The 26,319-nt window shown below is 45.3% G+C and overlaps 1 protein-coding gene across 4 annotated transcripts in view; it reads right to left on the bottom strand.

Annotated features, from left to right (window-relative positions):
- AFF2 (ALF transcription elongation factor 2) overlaps positions 1-24,275 on the bottom strand; it is a 486,511-nt gene extending 462,236 nt beyond the window's left edge. For all 4 annotated transcript variants that reach the window (XM_082445730.1, XM_082445732.1, XM_082445731.1 and 1 more), the window contains exon 1: positions 23,909-24,275. In XM_082445730.1, the coding sequence (XP_082301856.1) occupies positions 23,909-23,955 (47 nt within the window). In that variant the 5' untranslated portion in view covers positions 23,956-24,275. The remainder of the gene's footprint in view (positions 1-23,908) is intronic.
- Between the last annotated feature and the right edge of the window lie 2,044 nt (positions 24,276-26,319).

Raw genomic sequence — 26,319 nt, 5'->3', positions numbered from 1 at the left:
GGACTTCCAGATCCTCAAGTCATTTTAGCCCACTAATTCTGGGTCCTCATACACGCATATGGAATAAAGTGCTGTTGCTTCCTTAATTCACCTCCAAACTGGATGAATTGTTCAGAATGGTCTTCCTGTCTTTGGCTGTGGATTTCACAATTCACTTGTTTCTCTAACATTTAAAACCTTTACAATTATGGCTCGGATGTGATCCCTTTCAATGATACTAACAAACATTTAAGTGTTAACTTACTACATCCATCTCTTTATAGTTATATATCTATAGGTAGATGGTGTTGAAATCTATAGCCAAAAACCTAACGTATATTTATGAAGTCTTCCATTCTGATTACTTAAATATAAACTATTTATATATAATATAGATAAGGTAAATGCCCCAATCTGACTAATGTCACTGTTATCTCTGAAAGTCAGCTCATTCACTGAGCTGAGATTATCACCCACATACTTGTATAGTGGTAGTTTAGTGATAAGTGTCACAATTTTGTTTGTTCTTTATAAGCTTTAACATTAGCCAGACCTTTTTTGATTAAAGTAAATATTAGCTCTACAATATTGACATTGGCTGTAGTTTAGATTTTAAATGTTATGTCAAAGCTCTTTTAATGTCTTATGTTTGGTTATAGAAAGAAAGAAAAAGAAACCAGTGACGCTAACCTGTCTCTCTCTCCCTCTCTCTCTCTCCCTCTCTCTCTCTCTCTTTTCTCTGTCTCTCTCTCACACACACAAATGACATTTTTGTACTCACTTGCCTTTATACAGTTAGCATGGCCAATATAGCAGGAAAATATTACCCAAACTATTTCTTCCTGACAGAATTCTGACATCTCTGTTTTTCACTTTTAACAAGCTACAATTACAACTGCAGTTGAAGCTTTCTCTACGGGTAATTTGCATTCCAAAAATACTAGAAAATTCGACTGACCTAATTTCTCAAAACTCGTTACTTTAGAACAACACTTAAAAGGGAGAGGTGCCCACAACAGTTGTCAACAAGTAGACTGAGTACTTCATAAGTCGTGGCTCCAAACGGTGACGTGGCAGCCACAGCCCGGAGTCGAGAAGACACACGCGCTGCCTGCTGCCTGGGTATAAAACGTCTCTGAGTTTCCGTAGGAAAACAGCCCTGAGAATGAGAAAGTGCTCTGTACACCTGGCTTCTTATGTAGTCGTAAGTTTATCAGTTCAGACTTTGTCTCTACATTCCCTTTATGGTGGAAATATTCTGGAAAACTCTACATGAGTAAATGTGCATGGAAATCAAGTATCCGGGGATCCTTTTTTAGTCCCTCTGTATCTTTATTTATGAAAATGTTTTAAATTGGGGAGGGGGGTTGTGCTAGGAAAAGAACTCAATTCTACAGCCAAATTCATGAGTGAGACTGACACTTTAAAAATAATTTCCTTTGGGAATTCCATATGGTACATTTGGAAAGGCAAATTTTAATACTAAGTTCCTGGGGAAGTACTTATCTGAAAGGCAATGAAGAAATGAGAAGTAAACTGAACCATTAGCCTCCAAAAATAGAATATTTCTGGAAAGTATAAAGTCATACAAACCCTTCTGGAACAATATTTATAAAATGGGCAAATTAAAAATGGAAAGGCAAAAATATATGACTCCTCTTCTCTCTGAGGGGCATTTATGTACTTTTTTACCCTCCTCCCCACCTTGAATTGAAAGGCTAGGTTATAGTCTACAGGAGGGAGACAGACAATTCTCAAACCATCACCACCACCACGACCTCACACACACACACACACACACACACACACACACACACACACACACAGACTTTAAGCCAAGTTGTAGATCAGTTGTAGATCAGTACTGAAATGCTAACAGTAAGTTTAAGTGGCAAGAGAGAAGGGTTTTCTTCTGTGGTGTCCCATGCTTTGAATGAGAATCATACTGCCTGACAGCTAAGAGCCACTTTGAAAATCGAAGCGTTCGGTACACAGAGGAGAATTCTCTCCCCTCTCCCACCCTCCTCATCCCTGCCCAGATGATGACCCTGAGAAGTATGTCATTTCTTTCTCAATCTGGAGGAACTGGATCCAAGGATTTTTCTGAAGCAGTGACAGGGCTGAAATATCTGCTATGCAACTACACAAAAGAAAAGCAAAGCAGTTATAATTCACTTTTAAACTTGCACAATTTTAAAGCCGCCAAGGAACAGAGATTAATATTGGGGGATTATTTTAGAAACAGGCGATCCAATTTTTTTTTCTTTGCATGAAGTCAAACCAAGTAGGCTTCAACTTTGATCCGAATTTCAGAACCTTTCTTATAAATGGTTGCTAACATCTCTATCTGTGCTGCAAGAGAGCTATTTTCACTTGAACTACATGGTATATAATTGAAGTCAGAGTTGTAAATCACTGGGCCATCTGTCCTTACGCTGTCACAAATCATACATGGAGGAGCATATGTATAATGAAAATAGACTGACAAACTTTTCGAGTTTACATGCTTCTGAGTTAATTAATCCTCTGTCCCACATGTTTCCGAGATTCTCCAACAATATGTTTGATGAATCGGTTTAATTACATGAATGGGGTACGTGTGCACGTGTATGTTTTACAATGTCACTATCACAAATCCAAAGGAATCCATGCAGTTGACTTAACATTTTCACTTAAAATGAATATAAATCATTTTAATCACATACAGAACCTAGATCTATTGGCCTCGTTTTGCTCATTTGGTTATTAATGTTGAAAATATATATTAACATTAACAGAATAATATCTCACTTCCATCTTAATGAAGATTTATATGCATATATATCACCCTTGCATTCCACAAAGATGCTGCCGGGAGCGAGTGTTTTAGTGACTGGAGTTGAATTCTAAGTTCAGGGATGTTTTCTCAGTGCTCTCACCGACACAAAATTTGATCTCAGGAAAGTTCCATGATTTCTCTGTGCCTCAGTTTCTCTTTTCATTAGGGGGTGTGCCTGTGTGTGTGTGTGTGTGTGTGTGTGTGTGTGTGTGTGTGTGTGTGTGAGATCATATATATAGCCCGGTTCTCTACACTAAGGTATTGGAATGGTTTATAAATGAATATGTGCCAGAAGGCTTAAGTTGCAATAAATGAAAATATAAACATGATCGTATCAACAAGATAGGAATATCTTAATAAAATAGGGTTGCTGAGGGTGTTTTTGCAAAAACTGGGGCAGAGCTAGTGATGCCACTCCCGCCTAGCCTGAGTCACTCGAAATACACATGAATTGTAAGAAACTGTGCAATTTTATAACGTAAAGGAACTGCACCAGCCACTGTACGTTAAAAGTCTTTTGAAAGACCTGAGGTGCATTTAAAATTGAACCCCCCTCGCTGTAGCCTTAAAACAAATAGTAAAACAGTGAATACGAAACTGACAAGGTCCCTGCAGCATGGTTCCCCAGCAGGAAGGAACTGAAATTTTCCCTCAAAGCCTTTTTTTTCTGTCCTTTGTAGATACAATGTACGCCTGTTTCCATAAACAAGAGAGTGCATGCCCACCTCCTCATACAAAATGCCCAAGAAAACACACAGAATGTGAAACTGTCCCCATCAGCAGATGGGCCGGAGACGAGCTGGTCGTCCTGCCCCACACAAATGCGAGCGCCGCCTTGTCAAGTGCCCCTGTGACAGCCCACAGGGTTAAAGATAGCGCACCGTGCACCTGCAGCTTTTGGAGAAGAAGTGAAGACTTGAGGTCCAGCGGGGGTAACCCGATTTCCTCTTGTCATCAGGACGCAGGTGGCCAGCAAACGGCAGCCACAGTTTGGCTCTTTTGCATTAGATTTTTTTCGGGGCACACCTAGGAAAAGAACAGGGGGGGAGGCTTTGGGCGCCCAAAGGAAGCCAGCTGCGCGGCCTGGGCAGCCCTCAGCACCGAGGGCAAGGTGTCCTGGCAGAAGCTGCGTGGGACGCTCCCTGCCCCTGTTTACTGCCCTGACCTGGCAATGACATGAACTCTGCAGAAAACGGATGCAACGGGGGAGAGTGGAGTGCGGTCATGGAGGGAGCGAGGCCTGGTCCAGGGACGCCATTCTCAACCTCTGCGCAAGGGAGGCCTGGACACAACTCATTTCACTGCTCTCTTGCTTTTTTACACTGAACCCACATGCTTAAAAGTAGAAAAATGAGAATTTACGATCAGGTCCAACCCGATCTGAAATATTCACGTGCAATTCCACGTGGCCCCAACTGAGAACCTCGGTGGTCATGCAGCCCTTGCTTTCACATCAGGACAAATCCAAGGATTGGCATTAGCAGGGGTGGAAATGCCTGAAGATCACTCACTCACTCACACACACACACACACACACACACACACACACACACACACACAGAGGAATATATAATTTGGTTCTAAGAACTTCTTAATGTTTATGATAGAGAGTTAACACGTCTTGATAACAAAAACGATCTCATATGAAATATGGTTCAGGGTTAATTTCTGAAAGCAGACATGCTCTTTTTTAAGGGAACATTTTTAGCAAGAGGAAGGCAAAAGTGTTCCCTCCCCACTGCCCCTGGGCTGCAGAACTTTAGTGAGCTACACCTGAATGTACCTTAAGTTGAAGTGATTGCTAGAGGCTGCGCTGGGTTTGCAATTAGGCGTCCTGTGCGTTGTAAGAGGGGGCAGGGATGGTGACGGTGGCACCATCGGAGGGCCCCCTGGGATGGTACCTGGTCTGGTGATCTGCCTCCACGTTCCTAGGCCTGCTTCTCTCAAACCACAGCCCGTGAGGAGGAAGCAGGTTAGGGCCGCGTCTATTCCAAGTTCATTTCCAGTGCGTAGTAGGCCACACGCAGATAAATGACTGCAGCGGCCTTAGCCATGGATGACGCCTTTATGCTCCACTCAACTGTTTGACTTCCACACAAAGACTTCTTCTCAGGGGCACTGTTTGGGTCATTACAGAATGGGCTTGTCAGAGGGCTTTGTAATTGTAACCATAAACAAATTACTTTAGGAAAAAGGCCAGAGCCACCGGCAGCAATCAAAGAGATTTGTCAAGACTGTTTCCGATTATTTTATATCAGATTCCTTATTAAATAGAAAAAAAAAACCAAGTGACTGCAGGTGAAGCGATCATCATTTTTGCAAAAGCTGTAATGTCTAAAGTAACAGACATACTGTAACTGAGGCATGGAAGTTATTTCCACTTTAAGACATTTAATTTCAGATGACGAATTAGGATAAATGCCTTCCCTCTGTGAAGAGCTGAATGAAAGCTCTGGCTAAGGGGAGTCAATTCCCTGTTCAGTTTAAATTTACTCAGAAAGTCATTTTATCGCATCCAAAACAGAGGCAGCTGAGCCAGTGCTAAGAAGAACCGAAAGAGTCCTGTGACCTGGCAAGTCCAGTCAACCCAGCACAGAAACATGGCGGCCCAGTGCCTGCCACCTGGAGGCCCCTGGCACACTAAGGAATTCAGAACTGAACTCGACCTGGTCGGACCTTTATGCCTCATATTTTACCCCTCAGCCAAATATGCCTTTCTCGCGGCAAGTGGGAGTGGGGCTGGTGGGAGGAGTTCTAAAAAGCTTACTTTTTAAAATGCACAGACGCTGCTAGAACATCAAATGGCTCTTACAAACAACGTTTTGATGAGTTAAGTGTAAATGAATCAGAAACATATGGATTACATTTCCCTCCAAACACACAGGGGTCTCAAAATTAAAGAGGGAAAAAGGGCTGAATCCAAAAGCGTTTGAAAATAGTTCTAGACAGGCAGCAGGCCCAGAATGCATCCTGGACGTTAATGGATTTTATAAGTTTGAAAAATGTTGGAGAGTTAAAGTTCCCTCTTTGAAGCATCTCAGATGTAAGCTTGTTTTATATGATTTTTTTTTCCTTTCAATGCACAAGTGTTCAGGGCATCTGGCATTGATTATTTTCTTCTTTAAAAAAAGGAGTGTTTAAAATAAAATAATGGCATAATTTGTTTAGACAAAACAGCCCTCAACCAGACAAAAAGGCGAACAGAGGGTGGTGGGATAGGGTATCAGGAGCATACATCTTAAGAGTTCAAGTTTCACAAAAGCCTAGAATCTACAGCTAGCTTACGTACGCTTGCATGTATGTGGTGTACCTATGTGTGTATCTATACATGTGGATATAAGTACCTACATATATACCCACACAGCTAAACATTATTATTAACTTATTTCCTCAGGTCTTGAATGGCCCATTTTACTGCCACACGCGGAGTATGTGCCCATGGACACGAGGAACGGTTCAAATTCCTCTTTGAATTTTCAGGCTCTCTTTTTCCCATTTTTAAAAAAATTTGTAGTTTCTTCCGCTTTGTATTATTCCGTCTACGTGAGTGGAGGACAGACATTCACTACTAGTCAAACTGAACCAGAAATTGCTATGAGTGATTTCACCTAAAGACGTGTTTAAAGACTGCAATATTTAGTCCATGATGGTACGAGCAAAGATGAAAAAGATGCTTAGGTTTTATTTCAAAAACACACAGAAAGTGAGTGGAGAAGAGGGAGGTAAATATCCATTCTCCATCGTGAGAGATGTTGACACCTCACTCCTGACCCGGAGAATAGTCAACCGCGTTCTGTAACAAGCCAAATGGAGTCAGGTCCCCGCACGAAGCCACTGGCTGCACAGCCTCTATTTAGATAAGGTGCCGTTAAAATGCCAAAAGGCTCCATGTGTCGAGCTCGCAAATCAGCCAAGAAAAGTTTTAAAAGCCTGTATATGTCAGTGATTCCCAATCCTTTTAATTAAAACAAATTTTTTAAAAATTTGGACTGTTGATGCTATTTTCATTGTTTTTTGCATTTTATGTGGCAGTAATCTTCCTGTTCTTCCCCTCACACCCCACGCCCCGAAAGTCAGGCAAAACATTGTGAGCTCTATACTTTTAAAATTTAAAGTGAATTTAATGTGATTTGACTTGAGCGTTATTTTCCAACAATTGCAAGCCTGAGATTCACAGCCAATGCCCTCTCCTGCAGGTTTTCTCCTGAGGAATTTTAAAGTGTCATAAAAACTCAGCAGTTGAAACAACCTCAAAGGTCATCTAGTTCAACCTTTATCTAATGCTGGAATCCCCCCTACAACATTCCTGATAAGGGTCATCCAGTCTTAGCTTAAACGCCAGACATACATACTCTCTACCTAAAACTCCACGAGGTAACGTCCACTCAAGTGGAAAGTGACCCAACACCACAGGCCACCCCTTCCCCTCCCCATCAAAGCTCAGTCATATGTGGGGTCATTGCTCAGGGCATTCATGTTATTAACTTCTGTTGTAGGAGGGACAGGCCACGCCGACGAAGCACTGCAAATACAACAGACCACTGCCCAATTACGTACAATCAACTTCTTAACGCAAAGGCTGTCATCTGTCACCCATGCTGATACTCAAGGTGGCTCTCTGGAAGAACACAGCTGGCTCTGTTTGGTCTTATTAGCAAAATCCATACTCCAGGGCCAAGACTCGCCCAGAACAAAATGGAATCTAAAGTCTCTTTAATAGACTATTTGCCCAAGTCAAGATGAGTCTCTAGTCTGGAATCTAAATACTTCTAAAAAGCATTCGGTAGCAAGAAACTATTCGTCTTAGGATGCCTATGAAGAGCTACGGGCATGCCCTATGACAAAGATGTGTGAAAAAATTCTTTTCCAATTTAGAGTCCCTTTAGCAAAAACACTTCATACTGTACAGCTGAATTCAGGGGTTTACAATAACTCATCAATAGTGCAGTACAGGAAGTGGTTTGCTGAATACTGACGGAAAGGTTGCAGTAATCAACAATGCGGTGCAATGTCATGGGGGCTATATTTTGACTTAAGATCCCTCTCACACAGCAGGTGGAAATAATGAGTACTAGACACTGAAGAAATTATTCAAGGCAGTGCTGGGTCAGTCTAGCTTCCTGGCAGCCACAAAGAAAGCCAGATGCCCTGTGCCATGCGTTTCACCATATGATTGATGACTCAAGCCCTTTCAGAACAGTGTCTTTGGAAATGGTTTGCTGTGGCTCCGGCCAATCCTCTTTGTCATGTCGATCTCCTTCCCATAAATCTCCCGCAGGAATCAACCAGGGCAGTGGTCCTCAAGGGTGGGCAAGGAGTATCTGTTTTTGTCATCTTAAAGAGGGCCACAATCCCTGCGACCGGAAGGGTCTTCAGATACGACTTTGGGAGCCTTAGAGAACCAATGGACCTCTGCCCAACTCTCATCCTACTTTAAGCATTTAATGATCCAGCTCCAGGGGCCATGTATGCAATGGCCACCACAAGATCCCCAGTGCCTGGCCCATGTAGACACCTACCACATATGTGATAAATGAAGAAATGGATGAATGCCCATTCTCCTCTTCAGGTGACAGACACAACACTTGGAATTTCACCATCGCAAAGATGGCTTTCGTACACATTGCAAGGAGAGTGGGACCACTCAAGGATATAGTGTCAGAGTGGAATGCTATTCGGATCCAATCTCCATCTTGCAAGATGAAGCCATGGTCACAGCCAGAGGAAGAGGGGCTTTTCACGCCATCCAAGCAGTAGTTTGTGCAGAGGTGGCCAGTGTGGAGCAACTACTCAAGCCTTGCCTCTGAGGAGCTATATTACAGGGCAGTGTTATGGTGCCAGGGTTTGAACCCCAGCTCTGCTGCTACCTACGCTACCTACCTGTGTGATCTTGAGCAAGTGACAACCTCTCTTAGGCCTTAATTCCCCCATCATAAAAATGGCAATCATGAACACGACTACTACCTCACAGGGTTATGTGGAAAGCGTTCGGAGGATTGCCTTTTGTGCAGCGGCCACTCCATACACGGGACCCATGGTCATCTCCCAAGTGTAGGCCAACATGGCCACAGGGAGAGAGATGCAGTTTCCCAGGAGGCACCGGGGTTCAACATTAGTTATTTGATTCCTTCTGGAAAAGCTCCTGTTAGCCTTTCGATCCTCTGGGGCTCCCATACTGTGGCAATTAAAGGGAAAGATACCCAGAGGGAGGTTTCCCTGGGCAAAGGCTGTTAAGGATCTGCTCTTCCACCGAACTTCTGAAAAAGTGTGTATGGACCAGGCGGCGAGGCCTCGCTTGGCTCCATCTACCCTAAAAATAGAGCTCGAGCCTTCCAGGCCCGGCCACCTCCCACCCGCGTATCTAGACAGGGTCTCCTTGAGTCTCTGCAGGCCATTATCCGAGTGCTGGGACATTCTTCCCTGAGAAATGAGGACACAGTGATCACGGCAGGGCTGCCCCCAGACCCGGGGAGGGCTGACGAGAGCAGAAGACATTATACTTCCTCTGTGTGGCCTTCAGGGCAGAACTACAAGCAAGGGCTGGGAGCTCAGAGAGGCCCTTTTGCACAGATGATGGAATGTGCAGCAGAACTGCCCAGATAGGAAGGAACTGGCTGCCTTGAGAGGGAGTTTTATTCTCCTCCCATTTTGGTTTTGGTTTTGTTTTGTTTTGGACCAGCAGAAGCTGGGTGAGCACTGCTAGGGAGACTGAGGGAAGGGAATGGCCCAGGAGCTGGCGTAGCTCCGATCCCCGTTAAGGTCTGAAGCTCTAAGGCTCTCCACAAGCGCGGGGACATGGATCTGGGAGGAGGCGTCCGGAGAAGCAGACGGCACCTCTCCTCTCCCCTCCACCATCATGAGAACCACTCTAAGTAGTTCACGTTGATTCATGAAAATTGCTCCTGTTTCTCTTTATATTTTTATAGCTTTTCTGATTCTTACAGTTCAGGGTTTAAATGGGAGATTATCGTTATGGGGAAAAAAACTGTAGCTCACAGAGAGCCTTAATTCTCCTCTTAATAGTTACAGAGGGATACAGAGTATTCGTACTGACTCCAGGAAGGCCTCATCACCCATTGTCTATTTATGAAAATTCAGCCTTATTATTAAACGCCGGCCACGTAAACAAGTGCGGCTTAATTTGCCAAAGCAAAACGGCTAGAATTTCCAATGTCTTTCCATTTTGTTGAACATGAAGGTCTAATAGCTTGACAGTTTAAATTCAAGATGCCACAACAGTTTGGGACCGGAAACTTGGAATTCAATGAAACAGCTTGCAAGATATTAAAGGCTTCTGTCCCCAGAATATGTTTTCTTTTTTTCCAGTGTAGGCTGCCTCATTCACTACAACCTTTTATACATTACTCTCGTAAAATGCACAAACAGCCTTTAGGAGAAATTAGTTAAACGGCTCCCAGAAAGCAGTGTTGCTTTTCCCCTTTCGAAACACTGCCGTAAGTATCCCAGCTCACTAATAAAGGGTAAACAAGTCTGAAAATGTATCACATGTAACAGGTATGATTAAAAGGAAGGCAGTGAAGAGGCAAGTGATGGTCACGCGGGGGGCAGTCCTGTTCTCAGTGCATTAGACCTGCCCAAGGAAGCGAATAAAACTGCAACTACTATGCCGTTTACGGGAATAAATGTCAGGAATCCAAAAGACAGGGACGGGACGGGGGGTGACAGAGCACGGGAGCGCTGCGGAGTTAGAAGTAGCGTCAGGCTTCTTCCTCATGGCTGCTGAGGTCTGGCCGGGCTCCGGGCACACTGACAGAGGAGCCCGAAGTCACAGGAGAGGCGAAGTGAGTTAAAGGATCCACATTACACAAGCCCATTCAACGTGGGGTTGCCCCGCCCCCGATCACCACCACTAAAATAGCTGGAACTCCTTTTGAGAAAAAAGTAACATCAGAACTTCATTCAGGAAATCCAGGTGCTGGCACACGTTTGAACAAACACGAATTCACAAATCCCCATTTCATGACCTAGCAGCCATACCACCCCACACAGCCCACAAGGTGAGGCCCAAGTTCACAAGTGAGATCGTGATGGATTCCAAACTTTCCCAGCCTGTGGGGAGTAAAAGGAAAGAGAAGGAAAGAGGAGACACAAGAAAACTGCAGAAGTAGCCCTAACGCTGGCATTGCACCTTTTTCTTCTCTTTTTGGCTCTGTAGGTTCAACTTTTCCTTACCAGTATTTACACCTCTGCGGTTTTCTGCTTATTGCCGTTGTTGCTGTTAAATGAATGTGTGTCACACGAACCCAAGAACCTGGACCATTTCTGTGGAGTCATATAGGCACATTCATTCAGTTACTTTCCCCCTTTCTAATTCCTATGAACGACAGCAAAAAAAAAAATTAATTAATTAAAGCTCAATGAAGATTTACGAGGGGACTCATTTCCCAACTTCTGCCCCTGTAGCTGGGTGAGGCAGCTTAACTAAAACATCTCTGAGAAATGCCATGAGCCATGAAGTTTCTGACTCGCATATCATTTATGATACCCCTGGGGAGCAGGCCTGCCTAAGAAAACCGAGGCCCAGCACCCCATAAGGTTCTCATTACAAACAGGAATGTGCCAGGCCAGATGCACTGGGGGTTGTCAAGCTCTGCAAACTCTCCCCACCAAAAAACTCATAAATTTTGCAGAATATATTGCTTTTCCTTGAATTTTTATGATTATGTTCAATTTCAGGAAACTTACCCCGTACTTCATCATTTGCCTTCGTTTTTAAGAGTTATCTGACGTCCATGAAGTTCTATGGACTTTCTACTAATCATGTTTTTTAAATCTTAAAAATATAAGCCTACATATTTCCAGCCAGCCATGAATTTAAAATCTCCCCCCTTCTTCCAATTTTGGTATGCAATTGCAGGCCGAACAGATTTCGAAGGTTCTCTGTTGGACAAACTCACCTTTCCATCTTCCATTGAGGCAAGGAACCCAAAGAAAGATGGCAATAATGGTGATCAGAGTGTACAGGGTAGTCAGGACTTGGCACTGAAACTGGATGGGTGACACTGTAAGACTCAGAGGCATGTACTTCCCTGGAGCAGCCACGGTAGCATTCGCAGCCCAAGGAAAAGACTCCCCAACCCCAGGGTCGAGGGCATTGGAAATGGTGGAGTACAGTTGGGTACCTAGGCAAAGTCTGGTGTCCTCCCACATTTTAACTTGGTAGAGTGAATTTTAGTGATTTCAGTGCTATTTTGCTAAATTTACTTTTCATAACACATATTTCAGGCTTGAATACTTAACCAATCTCAAATTCGTTACCAACCCCAAATGCAATCTTTCAGCTAATCGTGTATTAAGAGGGGCAATGTCTGTAAACCGTTTTGCTGCCTAGCTGTACCTATGGCAGTTCTTAATGCTACACCCAAACCAGAAGGCCTTCTTTACACACCCCAGAAACCCAGAGGCAGGGCAAGGCCTATATGATCCAGTCTCCTCTGATGAGATACGAAACAGGCGACGTAAAGATCCCACTCTACTACAAACGTTTAGGATAGGAAGAAACTAAGGAGCCAGATGTAATCCTGTGCTAAATCAGATTAGGTGAAGCAGACAAAATCACAACTTTATTCACTGTGTCATTTATCCCGGGTGACTAATGCATTATTTGTACGAAGTTAAAATTGAGCTTTGAGAAACTATGAAATAAATCAAATGCCCTACTTTATGTAATTTTAACAGACAGATCCCATTAGGATTCTACTATGCATAGCTGTTGGTTAAAATCATTGACCAGTATCCTTATAAATTAATCAACTGAGGTAATACTGGCTCTGCTGTCATCATTTGCTACTTATCTACAGTTAGAATTCACTTTAACTTTTCAAGCCTCTTGAAATAGGTTCATCAAATTTCCATTTTTTTGTTCAAAATATATGAGTAACTGCAATTGTTTACAAAAGCCTGTGGTAGAAGTCTGCCACTGGTGTCATTTTTCAACGGCATTAGAGTGTGCATTGGCATTTCATTGTAATTTCAGGGTAAAATGCTAATCAGAATCCAACCATAATCGTCTTCATCATTCTTGATAGGAACTTTTATCACTCGCAGTCTGAATACATGTGAACTGTTTAAAGTTTAAACTGTTACAGAACTGCAAAAAACTAATTGGCCAAAATGTCTAATTGTAGCAAAAGGGATATAGTTAATATTTAGTAGTTAACTTTTTAAAAAAGATCATCATGGCTCTTGCATTCCTCCTGGATCTTTAATACTTGGATATGTTTCATTTCTGATTATGAGACCTAATTTATTAAAAACCCATAAGTATCTACAGTTTCTCCTCCAAATATGTACCTTAATGCCTGGTTAATTTAGCTAAGTGGGTGCTTTACCTCCACTAAAATGTCCTAGATTTCTTCAACACCTTTTATCTTTCTGTCTTCCTTGACCTGCATCTCATGACCTTTAAGTGTGTACTGTAAAAACAAAAAAATAATATTTAGAGGGTTTTTTTCCCAAGGTTAATTTTAATGAATCTTGAAGTTTTAAGTTACCCATCAATTCTGATACAGCTGATGTCCAACTCTGTGAAGGCAGTGGGGAAAAACACCTATCTTCCGGGGTGCTTGTTCAATATGGTGGTGTGTGTAAAGCATGGAACATAGTGCTTGGCAAATACGAGTTCTCCTACGCTGGCTCTCAAACCATCTTACAGAGTGCTGCAAAATGAACACATAGGGAAACTTTTCTGCACATCCTTGAGATGGAACTTCAATCTGAATCCTCCAGAGGCATAAATAGAAAATGTGTTCGGTCTAAAAATACGTCAGGAAAACCCAAATCCTAGGTTAGCCTCCAAAGCAGGAACTATTTTTAAAACAAAGAAAGAAGGAAGGAAGGAGGGAGGGAGGGAGGGAGGGAAGGACAAACAAAAAAGACGAACAAGGCAGGAGGCTCAGAGGAAAAAATGCTATAAAAGTATGGAGACAAATATTCAGCAAATGTTGAAGGCATGCTCTCCCCTCCACCTTTGTACTACATGAAAGCCTCATTCTGGTGACAGTAACAATTTAAGACACCTTTTTAAAGAAAAGTCTGCAAAATTACCCTTACAGCATTGTTACAGATACTGAATGTAGGTGCACCTCGCAAAAAGAAACTGCTATGCGTAACAATCTAAAATCACAAATTTGATAAGTTTAGCATTGCTTAGGAGAGATTACGCTCATCAACAAAGAATTCCCCGCAGGAATCCTAGCAAGCAGATGCACATAGAGAGATTTACTTTATAAAACTTTAATAAGCATGCTATTTCAGGAGCCTATCTGTTGAACACATCTACCTGTACCTACCTGTCTGACCATCGTGATTTTAGATCTTCTCTTAGACCTCATTCTTGCACCTCTGAACTATCTCTTCACAAATCTGATCACACAAAGCATTAAGCAGGTTACTGTATATCAACCCATTTATTTATTCAACAAAAAGTAACTGAGCACCTATTGTGTGCCACTGTTCTAAGCACTGCAGATGCAGTGGTAAATAATACCGCCCCCCAAAAAACTCCACCCTCATTGAGCCCACGTTCAATGCACCTTCCTCCCAAGCACCGAATCTTGTGCTTACACCAAAGAGGAGCAGAATCGAGCATCTCCTGTTGGAGTAGATATCAGGTCAGTTACACCTCATATATGGTTATGGACTTCAACCCAACGCTGGCTTGTAAATACTAAAGATGAGAGACAAAGGCCTCATCAGCCCAGTCCGCTGCCGAGCCCCGAAGCACACAGGGCTTGCCACTATTCTAGCATCTCTCCCAGGGTATCATCATAGGCTAGCAGCGCAGCTAAGGATTCACAGCCTGCACGTTAATTGCAGCTCTGCAGCATACTATCCGTGTGACCTTGGGCAAGTCGCTGAAGTCCTCTGTCCCAGTTTCCCTGCCCTGTAAAATAGGGAACTCAGATAACACAAATCAGAGCCGTCACATAGGAAATGTAAGCTCTAATTATTATTATTTTCACTCATTATTATTAATGTGATTCATTATGGCTTCCCACCTAGAGGTAATATTTTGAAGACCTAGCACGGCGCCTGAATGAATCGGATAAGCCAACGATGCCGCGTTAGGCTATTACTCTGGGTCAGACACTAGGATTACACCAATAAAAGACATGTTCTCATCCCTCAAAACAACTCAGGTGCATTGGAAGTCTGTTCAGGACAGTATGGCAGCTCAGAGGAAGGGTGTCTAACCCAACGGGGCAAGAGTATGTGAGTCTGGGGAAGGAGGAGGTATAGGAGGATTGTAGCTAGTGGCTTCTCAGAGACAGAGCTGAGATTCGAAGGATGAGCCAGCCAGACAAAGAATTATTTGGTGGCCGAAACAATTCATCATAAACACAGATGTAAACACCAATCAGATGGTACCAAAGCACCAACTTACACTTTAGGAAAAAGAAAGACTAAAGGAAAAACATCGATACACACCTTCCACAAAAATGAGCTAATAATTTTTTTAAAAAAGGAGAAGGAACAAAAGAACAGATATATCTGGGTACATCTCAAGAGCCACGATATATGTTTCTTTCGAAAATAGCTACTTTGCCAGCAATTGTGCCAACTTACAAACATTTGTTTCAACTGATTCAGGAAAACAAACTCTCATTTGGTATTTCTTTGCAGAATGCTTGCATCGATATTTACATAATTCAAACAGTCAAATAATTGTCCAGAATTTTGTGGTTAGCCCACAGCAAATGGTGGTCAGTGGCAATGACAGCACTCCACTCACACAGCAAAACGTAACCTCAGCAACTGTGTGACGAACGTGAGCTACTATTCAAGCAGTTAACTCCGGGTCCAAAGGCAACTGTCTAATAGCAAGTGTTGGCTGCTCCTGGTCTTCTAAACAGCCCCCATTTCTGGCTTTCCATTTCACTCTGGGCATTGACGAGGCCTGCTTCTCCTCCTCTAGCTCACGTCCTCTCTCTCTCCCTGAATTCCTATTTTACTTACATCCATGCCACGCTATTTCCCCCAATCCAGGTCTACATTCCGCTGTCAAGTCAGTGGGGCCAGAGGTCATCTTCTACATTCCTTTATCTCCCCCTAAAAGTGACTGCCTAGCAAAGCGTTGGGCACAGAGCAGGTACACAATGCAGACAGTTCTGGAGACAAATACTGAACCAGGACACGAGAGCTCCGGACCTGACCTAGCGTTGTCACGTATGGACTGTACGTCCTTGGGCAAGCTATTTTCCCATCCTGGGCCTCAGTCTCCACATCTGTATGAAGAAGAGGCTGGACCAGATGACGGTGAAGGGCCCTCCAGTCTTGAAACACTGGGTTTGAGGAACTGATGAATATCTACACACCTGAGCCAAGCCTTTTGCCAGCAAATAAATAATGGCTAATTGATCAGACCTCTCCAGGATTCCATGGCACTTCATCAGAAACATCCATCACGCTGGAATTTAATTTAGTTACTGTGGCTGTGCCGACCTAGCGTGGAACCACCAGTCCCTTTGGAATATTAATTTATTAAAAAAAATTAGTTGACTGACATCCTGGAGGGAGAAATAAAGCCTCTGCGATTGCATTTCTCATTGTTCACCAGACAGTTAGGTCGTCGTGTACATATTGCCACAGTCAGAAGGTTAAAGTGTCCTCATAACACGCTCCTTCTGGTGGGTTGGTTTCATCAAATCACACTAGAGACCCAAAGACCAAGGAGACATCAGACTCTTAAGAAACTTCTCCCAGTGACTGTTAAAGCCCAGGTTACAATGCAGCACCACTACAAGATGAGTAGGGTTTTATTTTTTATTTATATAAAAAAGAAACCATTTCAATGCTATTGCCAGGAGATATGTGGCCTACAAAACACAAAATTTGGACTCCAGGAATATGGTTTAATCAAGGCCACCAGTATCTGCTACTGAGACCTGGTTTTCACTGAAGCTGGTCGATGATGCAAAGAACTATTATTTGGAAATCTAAGCAAAAAAAACCCCATTCTTTATAGGATGGAAGTGATGGGTTTCTTCTTTTCCTTTTCTCCAGCAAAATGAACATTGAAAAAATAAACAGATGAGTGATTTTAAGTTTGTAATGAAAACACAACCTGTTTCTTTAGCTTATTTCCCAACGTGTGGCCTTTATACCTTCCTGGACCAGCACAAGCCTATTGAACAACCAAATCAAAGATTACTTTCAATCACTGGCTGATTTTCTCTTCGAAATGAAGCAAAATGCACAGGTATATGAAAAATAGCATTCCATAAACTAAGCAATCCATAATCAAAATCAGATTCTAGCTGGAAGGCTATTGTCAGCCCTGCTTAAATCATGCCATTTTATTTAAGCACTCAGATCATTTTTCTCAGCTCAGTAAGTAGGTGGATGTTAGCAGCTAAGGTCATCGAAAAGATTTACTTTAAAATAAATTCAACAATTCCGAGCACCGCCCTCTCCATGGTATAAAGTGTGCCTCGCTTTGAACGTGCATATAAAATTTCATTAAAGTGCAACATAAAAGTTTTACATTAGAGGAACCCAGTGCTGGACCTTTGTTTAACAGTCATGATAATTTATGGCGTGGATCTGCTACAGTTAAGTAGAAAAACAGGCTTCTCTCGATGAAATACAAGTCATAAAGGCCGAAACTCAAGGAAAGCTGGAGGAATCCCAACCCTCCGACCACTCAATTCTTCTTCAGATTTTTGTCACACATTCTTCTTCAACGTTCTCCACACAGATTGAGACACAATACCAGTCCTGTACCCCTCTACCTTCAAACCTGGTTTTTTCAGTTCTAAGCATATCTTAGAATTCATAGAAATCTATTTTTTTAAGCACACTGATAAATAACAGGGGTTCGAATTTTGCCTTTTCCTATTAAGCTTTTCTTGGTTACCATCCTTCTTTCTTGTTACTTTCTGCGCAAGAGACCAGACTGGCTAGGAGACCTTCAAAAAGTTACAATTAAAACACTATCAAGCAGGCAGAGGGGCGGTATTACCACCAGGATCTAAGCAACTGTCTTTGGAAGGCAGAAGCATTTGCATAGAGCACTCTTGAAGCTGATGGGGCTCTCATATCAATCAACACATGTTTCTTGAGCACCTGTAATGAGAAAGGCACTGTGCTGAATGATGCGAGAGGGCGCACACCATTCCCTAGGAAGCGGTGTGGATATTTAAACACAAACGACTTAATGCAACAGTAGTGATGCAGTGAAAAGAACAATAAACACAAATCCTAAGACCATCCACACACTGTGAAAACTTAGGCAAGTCACTTAACCTCTCTGAACTTCAGTTTTCGCGTCTACAAAATGGAGCCAGTAAGACCAGTCCTGACAAACCCACATGGTTATTGTGAGGATCAAATCAAATGACAGATGTGGTAAGTTATAAAGCTTTGGAAAGAAATGTTATCAACCTCCTATGCCCAGCTTTCAGGCTCCCAATTAACTAGACAATATACCATGGTCTTCTTTAAGTTCAGGTACCAAATCTTCAAAATTAGGGCATTCGAATTTAAATGGACAGTTCTCAAGGACTTGAGTTTTGCCATATATATATATATATATATATATATATATATATATATATATATATATACATATATATATATATATATATTATACATACAATATATATATGAATGGAAAATTACAATACACATATATATTGTAATTTGCCATTCATACGTTTTCATTAAAGGGGCATCCAAAAAAGAAGTGCTAAGAGATTGTACCATTACATAAATTGTTCCTTATTCAATTAAAAGAAAAAAGCAGAGTTCCATGGCTAGTCGATTACATGGTAATTCCACAGATTTTTTTTTTACACAAGCATCATATACACAATCCAATCCATTTGTTTCAGTGAGAGCTAAATGCTCGAACCCACACAGTAACAATAAATAATAGGCAATGAGGTTTTGCAGAAAGGCACTTGAGCTGGAAATTGGGAGATGTGGATTTCTGACCCAGCCCTACTACTAACCAGGCTGTGTGAACTTAGGTGAGTCAATCAACCTCTCCAGGGCTGTTTGCTCATCTGTAAAATGGGAATAACACGTGTGCGTTCTGATTCACAATGACGGAATGAGATGATGTATGGAGAAGGATCCCACCTGTTGGAAAGGCTCAGACAATATGTCGGTTGTTTTTGGTGCAGGCTCTGGGATCAGCTCCATCTAGGCTGGAAACTGAATTGCATCACTGAGTAGCTACTGCCTCCATTTCTTCATCCAAAAATGGAAATCATAATAGGTCCCATCTCATAAAGTTGTCTGAAGGATTAAGTGAGGCTGAGTATTTAAAGCACTAGCTACTCGGTCATGTTTGGGGCACAGAGTAAACACCCAAATAACAGTAGCAACAACGATGATGCGTCCTACCACAGACACAGGTGAAACACACACACACACACACACACACACACCAACTCCTCAAAAAGGTTTCTCCGGGTTGTGGTCTTGAGTTCTTAAATCAGCAACACATTTCTTTCCATTATCAGTAAACAAGTTTTTAAAATCTCTTTCTTTATCCCACATCAGAAAAAGACAAAATTAAAATTGAAAAATGTAGTCACTGTACCAGTTGTTTTGTCTACATGACAAGCTAATCAAGTATGTGGTAGTCTCCCTTTCTGAGGTATGTGCTATAAGCTCATAGGACTACAGCTTCTAGATTGTTCCAGAGATGACCATTTTATTGGGCTTTTACGATTCTGAAATTGTTAAATATGTGCAGATTTTTCATGCAAGAAATAGTCTCAGCTAAGAATAATGGGCATGAAATAAAGGTTCAGCACATTAAAACCATTTCTATTCAACAATAATTAGCATGTTTAAATACAATATAATTTTTATCCATCTACAAAACGCTTAAATGTTTGGAATCTCGTTTATGTCTATAATGACAGATTCATATTTGAGGCAGTCGTTTTCAATCTTGATTTGTATATTTTAGAGTTGTTAAATGCTTGACTGAATCATTAGCAAAACAATTCATGTGTCATTAAACTGAGTTCTAACATGAGATAATTTTCTTCCTTGTCCAATAGACGTGCCTCTTAAGATTTACGGGGACAGCATTTATCTTTGGGGGTTTCAGCGGGGTGTGGAGGAGACCTCATCACTAGCTAATTTCACCACCTTGAGTCTCGCCCTCCCATATACTCCCTTAAGAAGCTCAAGCCCAAGTGGTTTGCTGAATGAATGCTCAAACAAGCCGGAGAATGCATATTGTACCGGCAAAAAAACAGACCACTGACTGTCTCCCTTGCCCTGGAAAACAAACAGAGGGGGAGGGGGAAAGATAAATGGCTGGAGGTAGAGAAAGAGAAATCCTGGCAACCTGGAGGCGCCGCCCCGCCCCCTCCACATTCCTGCCACCCCCAGGTAGACCAAGGTTGCGTTCCCCGTCTCTCCCCGGCCTTCCCATCCATAAACAGGCCTCTTCCACTCTTCCGGAGGATTGCAGCGCAGGAGGCCTCCAAGGTCCGTGCGCGCAGAGCAGGGGGAAGCGGCCGGGCTGCTGCAGTGCATGGGCCATGCCCAGCTGGAGCTGAAACAGTTCACTTTTGTCTGGAGAGCAGGGTCCCCGCCCCCCATGGCTGAGGGAAACTGGGGAAAGCGGGGCCGCTGGGGCAGCCCCGGGGGAGGAGAAGCCTGGCCCGCACATGGCCCCTTCCCAGCCTGGACGGCCCCACACAGACCTTTGAACTTTCTATTTATATAACAGTTTAGTGAGTTTAAGTCTCTTCCTGTATAACTGCCCGTTTGCAAGCTCGCCTCTAATTAGGCTACTTGTGAGACACACAAACTACCAACCGTGGATGCCGGCCTTCGCCCTTCGCAGTGAGGAGTCAGCCACTGTCACAACGGCTTAACTACGATTTTCACCAGGCTTTTGAACATTGTGATTTTGCTATCACAGTGGTTTCCTTTTCTTTTTTTATTTTTTAGAATGAGCCCTTTTGCTGTATCTATCTTCCCTTCTTTCCTTCTTTCTTTTTCAGTAATAAAAAGAAGATAAGCATCCCTGCAAAGAACCTCGGCCTGTCAACGAAGCAACACCTAATCAATACGGGAGGGGTGCTTGCAGGGTGGAAAGGCTGTGCACTTGGTAGGCCCTCGGATTTTGCTGGTAAACAAGTCCAAATCTAGCCACGTGATCTCCAGACACCTCAAGAATTCATTTACTGGGTTACCACAGACAAGTCTATGGAGTGATTTCAACGATAACATTTGATTTTTTTCCCTTTATCTTTTTTTTAAGAGCAAGTGGTGCCTTTGGTGCACACAGCCATCTGCGCCTTCCTCTTCTTTCACAGAATGGTTCATATTAAACTCAGACACAGGTGAACATTGCTCATTCACCCAGGAATCTTGAAGAACGAGAGCTTTGGCCCTTTAATCGACTCCAGAGCATGACCCATTAAGAGATTCTTGCGGTGTGTGAAGTCCAGGGCTCTGTTCCGTTAGGCACCGAGCACTCCCAGACTCCCAGACTCGGCACATCCACACCGCAGTCAGCCGTGCCCCATCCTTTCCATGTGCATTCCTCCTGACAACTGTGTATGTCTCTAAATGGGCACGCACTTTTTGTTTACTGTAGTCTAGTGTTTGCAAATGACACACATGCCTGCGTATGTAAAGTCTGTCTTCATTAAGTCTTGGAAGATGAGTTTGTCTTTTAGCTGGCCCGATCCAGTTATTGTCAGACATCTCGGGTTGCGGCAGAGATGGCTCAGAGCTCTCTGTCCCACAAGTGACTGCTGAGAAGAGACCCAATGGAAATGAGAGCCTTAACTTGGCTGGCGCCTTTTTCTTGCTAGGACCTCCTGGGGAGTTAGGGGTGGGGAGCAATGGATGCCATCAGTCTAAGCAACTACTTGCTCCCCAGGAGGGGAAGTAAACATATAATGAACATGTAATTGGCATGCTCTGGATGTCCAAAGAGAGTTTGGAAAGGTACACGCTTCCATTCAAGGCAATAGCAAGCTTTTTAGTTCATCCACTATTCACACTGATGTTCCTTTTCTCTGTCGGGGTGTACAACACACAGGCGCACAACCGCATTACAAATGTTTACAGACACGGATGCATAAGGAAGCTTGCCCCTCACGATCGAACAGTAAGAAGGAGAAATTTTCCTGGAACGAGTGCACAGAGGGAAAAGGCCGGCTTATTTATGCAGACGTGTTATACTAATTCATCGGTATTTCACATAATATCCACGGAGTGTCCAAGTCTGCATGTTTCTTAACTGATGTGGCATAGTTAGGGATCTGGAGGATCCCTTAATATAATAAAAGATAGTTTCCAAAAAGGGACAAAAAGAAGTCACATCTGAAGAGCCCACCTCCTTTAAATATGCAACTGCATGTGCCTAAGATTAAGCTGAAATTAAAACAATAAACATGTTTTTAAAAACCTAATACCTTGTATCTATGTTTAACATTTGAACTACACCCACAAAATCACTTATAACGTCTGTTAAATTAATGATGTTACCCACACCATATATTAGGCAAATTGTATGCAAATAGTAATGCTGTGGTTATCAGTGGTGTGCAAAATAAATTAGCGAAGCAGGGTAAAGGCTGTATACAGGAGCGTAAGATGTAACTGAGCGGTAATTTTACCGTGATCTTTACTTTTAAATAACAACAGCATGGTTGTTAAAAAACTGTAACCTGTTTTTCTGCAGAGCTGATAAAACCCTGCGTGGGATCAAAAATGCCTTACAGATTAATACTGATACAGCGTAATTTGTGGCTTCAAGGATTTACCCGGAATCGCTGTAAAATAAAATGTATTTAAGTTCTGATTATCTTGGATTTGCAACTAAAGGAGTCATGATTGGCATGATGAAGCTATTGGCTAAGAGTATGACCCTTTTCTAAAGAAGGAAATTGCCTAAAATATCACATCAGCAAGGGAAATCCTTGTAAAAATACACAGCATTCATATTCAACGGCTGCCAGTAGTTTAACATTGCAAAAGATTTCGCACTGTCGGTCGCTACTATAGATTATTCCAACTACATTTGAAAAGGCAATAGCCAAGAGTGCAATTCGAAGTCGCTGCCGCCGCGCCTTCCCCCCATCTAATTCCATAGGCTGTGGGGGGAAATCGATACGTTAAAATGTTATGACAAATTAACAGTGATAACGCTGGTGCAGGAGGTGAAGCTTCTGTAAAAGTTAATAGATACGCATATCACTATTTATGCACACGCGCGCGCACATCACGCAGACTAACAACTTTCCGGCTCCCCAGTCACCTCTGCACCATCTTTCACAAACCTCTCGGGGACAAGTTGACGGTATTTGGGGAAGAGCCGACTAAACCTTTGAATCCGAGCTGGGTGCCCATTAAACCCACAAACCTGCGGCTGCCTCCCAGTGGGGGGCGGACAGGGGGCCCGGCCGCTAATTAAATGTGCGTTGACGTCGGAGCGGCCAACTTTAGGGGCCAACTTCAAAAACCCTCAGTCTGGAAAGCCAGACGCCGCAGTCGGCCCGGACCCGGTGTCCCCCGCGCGGTGGCCCCCGAAGCCGCCGCTCAGCGCCCGAGTGCGGGGAACTTGGGCCGAGCGGGTGGCAGGGAAGGGAAGGTGTGCGCGCCGCGCCGTGCGGGGACCGGGGTGGCGGCGGGGGCGGTGGCCGCCAAGGAAGCGGAGGGCCGCCCGTGGCACCTTGCCGCTGCCTGCCCCCCGCGGCCGGCCGCCGGCGTCGGGCACCTGGAAAGTTGGGGGCATTTCGGGCGGGCAGCATCCGGTGCGCTGGGAAGGCCACCCGGCCAGCCGTTCGGGGAGAAAATCCCGGCGGAGGTCGCGCGCCTCAGCCCCCGGGCAGCACCGGATCCGATTTGGGCCAGACGCAACTCTTTGGACTTGGAGTGCCAAGCGACGCCCTCGGGACCTGCATCCCTCCCTCGGTCCGCACCTCCCCCCACCCGGGCACCCGACCGAGGAGTCGCGGCGGCTGGGGCCAGAGGTGGCCAAGAGCAAGTGGGAGGGCGTCCCGGGCGCCCCACCAAACCCCGGCTCCTCTTAACAAAGGCGAAAAGCCCAGCCCCGGCCCAGGGACCCGCGCAGCCAAGGAGAAGGCAAAAATCAACACCTACCACTGCTGCTCCAAGTCCCAGTCCCTGAAAAAGTCGAATAGATCCATAGCGGCCGGGCGGCTGCGGCGGCCGGGCGTCCGTCCCTGCCGGCGGCGGCTCTGCGCGGCTCTCGGCGCGGCTCGCTCGCCGCTCTCCGGCCCTCCCGCCCGGCTAAAAGTGCCCGGGCCGCATCGGCGGCGGCGGCGGGCGCCGGAGGTGCCGGGTCCTGCGCTCTGGGGCGGCGGCGGCGGCACCGGGCGGGCAAGTGCCTGGCCGCCCGCTCGGGTCCGCTCGGTCCGCGGCTGCCCGTGCGCCCAGCGCCCCGACGCTGCGGCGGCAGCCGCTGCAGGCTCGAGCCGGCGAGGCCGCCCGCCTGGCGGGCTGCGGGCCGGCGGCGGCGGCGGCGGCGGCGGCGGCGGGGGCGGCCGGGGCAGCTGCAGCGGCGCGGCGCGGCGCGGCAGCCGGGGCGGCAGCGGCGGCGGCGGCGGCTGCACAGGCGGCGGCGGCGGCGGCCGCGGCAGCATCACACACTTACACACTCACAGGGGGCGGAGCCTGGACAGCCCGAAGCCGCGACATGGAGCCGGCACATTATCATCCCCGGATCTGGCAGGGGCTCGCTCCGCCCGCGCGCGCCGCCCGGGACCCCCCTCTGTCAAAATCAGCTGGTGGGAGCGGCCGCAGGACTGGGGAGCCGGGCCCGGGTCCCGCCCGGAGGGGCAGTTGCAGGGATGCGGGAGGGTGGCCGGCGGGGCCAGGAGGCAGGCTTCGGGAAGGAGACCCTGTCTCGGAACCCCTACCTCCTCCCACAACTGGGAGTTACGCTTCGGAACCAGAAAAGAGCGCACAAACTGCCGCGGGGATGGGGGTCGACCCCCGCTGCGGCGCGCGCAGTCCCTGCCCGGGGACGCACCTCGGGTCCCCGAGCACTGGAGCAAACTTTGGTGGGCCCGAGCATCCCTCGGCCCCGCAGCGCAGAGCACTCGGGACCAGGAAGGAGGAGGCGGTCACCTTCACCGTCCCCGCGGCGCCGCGCGTCCGCACCCGGGCCGGCCAGGCATGCCGCAGTGCCTTGCCGGGCTGCAGGGCGTGTTGCGCACCTAGTAGGTCCGCAAGCTCTGGGCCCTGGATTCTGTAGGCTGCAAGGGTAGGCACGAGGGCCACCCTGTGTGGTCCTTGGGTTCCGGATTAGGACGCTGGGAAACTGGGTTGCACTACCACCTTCTCCGCACAACCACCGCGTGCCTTGGGCAGAAGGCTTCTGCACTTTCCTCCTCTGGGAAATGGGAAATCCGCTGAGTGTGTCCCACTACCCCACCCTCTGGCTGCCTGTCTCCCTTCTGGCCGGAGAATCTGTCTCTCTCCACGTGCAGCCTCCTCCCTCCCTTCAGCCTCCACTGGTGGTCCAGGATCTGCTGGATCCCTTTAGCCAATGCCCTTGGGGAAAGGCTTCCTGGCCCCTGACGCCAGAAAGCGGTGTTGGAAGGGGCGGGACCGGGGTCTGACACTTCAGGAGCAGGAGCCCCCTGGAGTCCCAGACCTCTTCTTTGCCTTCTTCATGTCATCGTGCAGGCAAGACAGTATTGGCGCATTGTTGAAAGCCTGAGGTGAGGACCCTCTTAGAAAGAGCAGTAGACTGAGCACTGACAGAGCTGGGTTCTGACTCTGTCAGATACTGTCATTGGTTCTCTGTGTGACTGAGCAAGTCTCTTCTCTGAGGCTCATTTTGTAAAAGACAGAGGCTTGATCGCGGTGCCATTTGGCTCTTGCTGCTCTGGCGTTCTCCTTTCTATTTGAATATGCTTCTCTAATATTATCTCATATTCTCAAAATCACCCAAATAGATTTTCTTCACTTTGTTTTTCCAGAAGAAAGTGAGGCACTGAGACCGGGTAATTTGCCCAGGATCTGACATTTCTCCTAACGGGGGAACTGAGATTGGAACTGAGAATCTGGGAAGCCCATTTAGGTAGGGCTGAACCCAGTAGAAGGTGCTGCGGCTCCAAGAGGTGGAGGACTTCAGAATCTGAGCTTGAAGGGGCCCAGAGTTTGGTCTCTTTCATATTCTTTATATGGGAAAAAAGCATGTCACTAACGTACAGAAACAAGACACTAAGATACTGCAACTTTGGCATCTGATGAGGCTTTGCTTTGTTTATTTATTTTGCAGAGGGCCAAGTTCTTAACAAATACTAGCTAACTGACTGCAGATCAACCAATGGGCAGACGAGGGAAGACTACATTTCAAATTGCCTTGTCTATTTGGCTACTTGTAAACTCCTCTGGTCAAAGACTCCAGGGCAAAAGAGCTATTGGCAAAAATGGTGCCAGGGATCTTCAAATTATCTCTGTGCCTTCTTTACTCGTGGAGTTCCAGTCTTCAGCCCTAGACTCTGAGCCCTTGAGGCGGCAGGGACTGCCCTGCTCAAATC

Source organism: Balaenoptera physalus (assembly GCF_965194825.1).
Source record: "Balaenoptera physalus genome assembly, chromosome: X".
Classification (NCBI taxonomy): domain Eukaryota; kingdom Metazoa; phylum Chordata; class Mammalia; order Artiodactyla; family Balaenopteridae; genus Balaenoptera; species Balaenoptera physalus.
The sequence above is the reverse complement of the archived record's forward strand: the minus strand, read 5'-3'. Positions and strand labels throughout refer to the sequence as shown.